At 43.5% G+C, this 5031-nt stretch overlaps 1 protein-coding gene across 1 annotated transcript; it reads left to right on the forward strand.

Moving 5' to 3' along the window:
• Positions 1 to 300: 300 nt before the first annotated feature.
• On the forward strand, positions 301 to 4000 carry pcdh20 (protocadherin 20; the record flags this gene model as incomplete). Its single annotated transcript, XM_083890866.1, has 2 exons — positions 301 to 348; positions 1379 to 4000. 2 exons carry the CDS (start codon positions 301 to 303, stop codon positions 3998 to 4000), a joined length of 2670 nt encoding a protein of 889 aa, XP_083746992.1.
• Between the last annotated feature and the right edge of the window lie 1031 nt (positions 4001 to 5031).

Raw genomic sequence — 5031 nt, forward strand, 5'->3', positions numbered from 1 at the left:
TGTGTTTATGGTTCAGTGAGTTTTTTTTTTTTTTTTGTGCCACGTGTGAAAGGTGAATCTGTATTTCAAGTTACACTTCCCCTCATGGGCTCTCATTGGTTAACATAGAGGTGCCCGATTTGCATACGGGGGGGAGTGTCCTGAGCCTACACTGGGATGAATGACTTGTTCAAGTCAGACAGTAATAAGGCATTGCACTCAGCAGAGGTCTGTGCTACACAGCACTCAAAATGCCTGCGTTAATTCGGCGGCCGCTCTTACTGCTGTGAGTGAGTTGGGGAGTGCTGGACTGACACGAACATGATCGACTGCAGACAGCCCAGCCGTAGCAACAGAGGAGGAATATGGGTAAGTTTTATGATACTTGCAATTTTATGATACACAGTTTTGTTTATTTCTTCCAACTAAGGCACAAACACAACCAGGTCCTCTGTATATTATACGGTTTATCCTTTAAAAATTAATCAAATGAGGATCATGTGCTTAGGGAAGTCATCACGACTAGAGTGATAGTGCGCTTACTAGTCGATTTCACACTGAGAAATGAAGCATCCGTAATGACTCTTATTTTCAAACGTGAGTCTTTTCTGCAACTCTTTATTCGTCTTCTTAAACCTGCGCACGAACATTAAACGGCGGAATGCGTCGAGTTTTGTGAAACAGTTGGCGAAAGTAATTATGACGACAACAACTCTTATTGAACTGTTATCTCTACTCATCCTCCTAAAGATGGGCGAGAGTTGTAGTATGTGTAATGACTCGAGATCAAATTATGGCTGTATGTGTCAAAAAAGCATATTCTACTTTATTTCACACTGAAATAAAGCATCATTTATGCCTCTATTTTTGCAAATCTAGAGTTTCCTTCAACTCTCATTTAAACTGTTATTACTGATCTTCAAATTACGTGTGGACTAAAGTTTAAACTCCTGAATGTGTATAGTTATGTGGAACAGTTGGGCTGAAATAATCCTGATCAGAAGAGAATAATTACACATGAGTAATGATTACAATTCAAATTGTGGTTGTATGTGTGGAAAAGGTTCTTGCTGCTTGAAGAAAATCGTCAATTTCACACTGAAACAAAGCATCAGTAATGCCTTCTTTTTTTTTTTTTTGCAAATCTTACTGCTTTCTGCAACTCTCATTATCGTCACTCATCTTCTTAAACTTGTGCACAGAAAGTTAAACTCCTGAATAAGTCTAGTGTCATGAATCAGTTGGCTATAATAACCATGATAATCAGAGTTATAGTATTTGTAATGATTACAATTCAAATCATGTTTGCATGTGAAAAAGTGAAAAAGCTACGTCTTTTTTTGCAAATCTTACTGTTTTCTGCAGTTCTCATTAAAGTTTATCTTTACTCATTTGACAGGGATTGTGCGTCCTCCTGCTTCACATCAGCCCTCTCGCCTGTTTTGCAAATTTCAGCCACGCAAAAGAGCTCATCTATAAGATAAAGGAGGGATTACCCACCGGGACCTTCATAGGGGCCATCGGAGTCGACTTAAAGTTGGATTTCACTGTCCAGCCCCCCTTTCTGTTCAGTCTCCCGCAAAAGGAGGTCATTGAGCAGTATGTAAACCTGAATAATACCACTGGGGAGCTTTACACATCTGCTACAGAGATCGACAGGGAGACCCTCTGTCCTGACAACTCAGTGCGCCACGGATGTGTCCTCTCGCTGGACGTGTTTTTGTTGCCTCAACAGCACTTTCAGCTAATCAAAGTCAAGATCATCATTGAGGATGTGAATGACAACAGGCCAAAGTTCCCTGTGGATGAGATCTGTATAGCCGTCCCAGAAAACGCACACGTCGGCGCTCGTTTCGCGGTGGAGCACTCTGCCATGGACCCGGACCTGGGCTCTCATGGAGTGCAGACGTACTGGCTGGTAAATGACTTTGGCGTGTTCACTCTGGATGTTGAGGAGAATGAGGGCGGCGAGCTTACGCCCTTCCTCATTGTGACAGAAGCCTTGGACAGAGAGAAACAGGCTGAATACATAACGGAGATAATTGCAGAGGATGGGGGAACCCCTCCTCTACTCGGCTCAGCCACCTTTAAAATTGTCATCACGGATGTAAACGATAACTGCCCCCAATTCACGGCGACACACATTAACATAAGTCTACATGGAAATACAAGCAAAGGGGCACATTTGGCACGTTTGCACGCTTTTGACCCCGACTTTGGTGTTAATGCGCAGATCAGCTACGCTTACAGTGACAGAGTGCCAAGGGACACGAGGAGCTTGTTCCATTTGGATAAAATCACAGGCTTGATTAAGCTAGCAGCAAAAATAGACTCTGTCACGGCCACGTTTTACAAGCTCACCGTTCTGGCTAATGGACCTGGTTGCATTCCTGCTGTTGCTACGGTCACCGTCCACATCATAAAAGATATCACTGGACCTCCTGCTGTCATACCGCGGTATATCGCACCAGAAAAGGATGGAGTGGTGACAGTCAAGGAGTCGGAGCCAGCATTCTCTCCAATTGCTTTTTTCACTGTAAAGAACATTGATAGGAACCAAAAGGTGGACTGTCATTTGGAAGGGACTGGTCCCTTCAGGCTTGGCCCCTATAAGCAATTCAAAAACGAATATCTGCTGGAGACGACGGAGCCCTTGGACTTTGAAAAGACACAGGAGTACGATCTCATTGTGGTTGCTAAGAATACTCAAGGACTTGTTATCAAGACCTACCTCAAAGTGCAGGTACTGGACGAGAATGACAACGCACCAGAGTTTCAGCAATCTTTGGTGGAAATATCCATTGAGGAAAATAATCCACCAAATACTTTTCTGGCTCAGCTCCAAGCCACAGACCTTGACGGCGAAGGCAGCGGGGAAGTCACCTACCTCCTGGGAGGTGACGCACCGGGGATCTTCGCTGTGGATCGCGTGACAGGAGTCCTGACCGTGGCCACATCGCTGGACCGCGAGGAGAGAGAGCGATACCGCTTCATCGTGAGAGCGGTGGACCGGGGGACACCCAGGAGGGAGTCCGTTGCGACCGTGGTGTTGACAGTGCAAGACCGCAACGACAACAGTCCCAGATTCATCAATAAGGACTTCACTTTCTTCGTGCCGGAGAACTTCCCCGGTTACGGCGAGATCGGGGTCCTCTCGGTGACGGACGCCGACGCTGGAGAAAACGGCTGGGTCGCACTTTCCATCCTCAACGGCAGCGACATCTTCATGATAGACACGGGTCGCGGCACACTGAGGACGATGATGCTGCTGGACCGCGAGCAACAAGGGACGTACCATTTGTGGATCGAGGCCATTGACGGCGGGCAACCTGCCCTCTCCTGCGTCGCCATGGTGACTGTGTTGTTGTTGGACGTGAATGACAACCCGCCAATTGTCCTCTTTCCCCAGTCCAATCAGTCTTACATGCTGGTGCTACCAAACACGTCACCTGGAACGTCGATTACGGAGGTGTACGCTGTGGATAAGGATACGGGCATGAACGCCGTGATTGCCTACAGTATCATTAAGAGGAAAGGTGGTGAGCCGGGGTCATTTGCTATTGACCCAGACACTGGAAATATCACATTAAAGAGGGAGCTCAGCAACCGCGGCCTCTACAGCCTCCTGGTGAAGGTCAGCGATCACGGCCAGCCTGAACCTCTTTACTCGACTGTAACGGTCAACTTTTTTGTAAATGAAACGGTCAGCAATGAGAGTTACATCCAGAGCCTGCTGACCAGAGAAGCTGACATCGAGATAGAGGAGAGGCCTTGGTATGTTGGCCAGATGACAGAAGGGCCTGAAAGGTATGAGCTGTGTCCATGTCAGCCTGCCCTTATTTTTCTTTCAGTGACATGCCTTGGGCTGTTTTGCTTGGTTGTTGGTCTAACGGCTTATATTTGCTGCAAGAGGTTTAAAAAGAGCAGAAAGAGAATATCAGAGGTAGAAATGCCTTTAAAAATGAAGAATGACTCCATCCAGATTGTAAATGGAAAGCTCAGGCAGGTCTCAGACACCTAACATCCAGCTGTCGACGAAATAAATAAAAAAAAAATCCAGTTTACATGAATGTTTACAAAACTCACTGTGAGAAGTAAGTTGCTCTTTTTGCTCGTGTCATACGAATTCTATAATTGTGTTATAAATCACTGGTTCCCAAACATGGTGTTGGAACCTACAGATGGGTCATAGGAGATTTATTTGGGGTTCTCAAAAAACTCTTCCCAAACTTTTTTTGTTTTCAGATTTATGTGCATATGTTGACATCCATAAAAATGAAAAGATTTCTTTACCAATTCAAAATGAACATAGATATGGCTGCAACTTAAATTTGTTTACATGATTTTGCTCTTGTCATGACTGATAAAAAAAAAGTGGGTCCCCATGTAGAAAGTTTGGGAAACACTGATTTAAATTATGCGCCATGGTCATTAAAAGGTGACACACACACACTACTACTCTGTCCACATCTACAGTGTATGAGTACAGACATTTGAAGTGTCAGAAAACCAAAGTAATGTTATAGTAGTTGTAACAATTCAGCAGCTTTATCACAAAAACTTTTGCATTGGCATTAAATTGTCAAATACAGAGAATAAAGTAATTTCTTTGGATACATCTGTGTACAATCAAGATTTATAACTTCAAGGCAACCATGTTACATTTGGGAAGCAAACTGTGTTCCATATCAATTTGTGTTTTTTAGAAAGCTAGTTCACAAAAGCATTTTTATTTTATGAACATGAATATTCATTTTCAATCTGAAACAGGGTTAGAGACCAAAAAAAAGGTAATTCATTTCTAGTTTTTTTCCAGCACTTGCAATCACATCTTCATTGTTATGGGCTGATATGAATTCAAAAATTCAAAAAAAACATAATAACACAAAACAAGATTGAAAGTTGAACGCTGTGGATTGATGAGTAATTTAAAATGTTTGTTGTCAAAATCCTGTCTGACATTTTGCCCTTTTTTGTGTGAAGGCTCACTGACTGTGTGTACTGTGTGTAAAACAAAGTCCATTATTTTCATTTCACTTGACAATTTGACTC

This window comes from Microchirus variegatus, assembly GCF_963457635.1.
Source record: "Microchirus variegatus genome assembly, chromosome: 6".
Lineage (NCBI taxonomy): Eukaryota > Metazoa > Chordata > Actinopteri > Pleuronectiformes > Soleidae > Microchirus > Microchirus variegatus.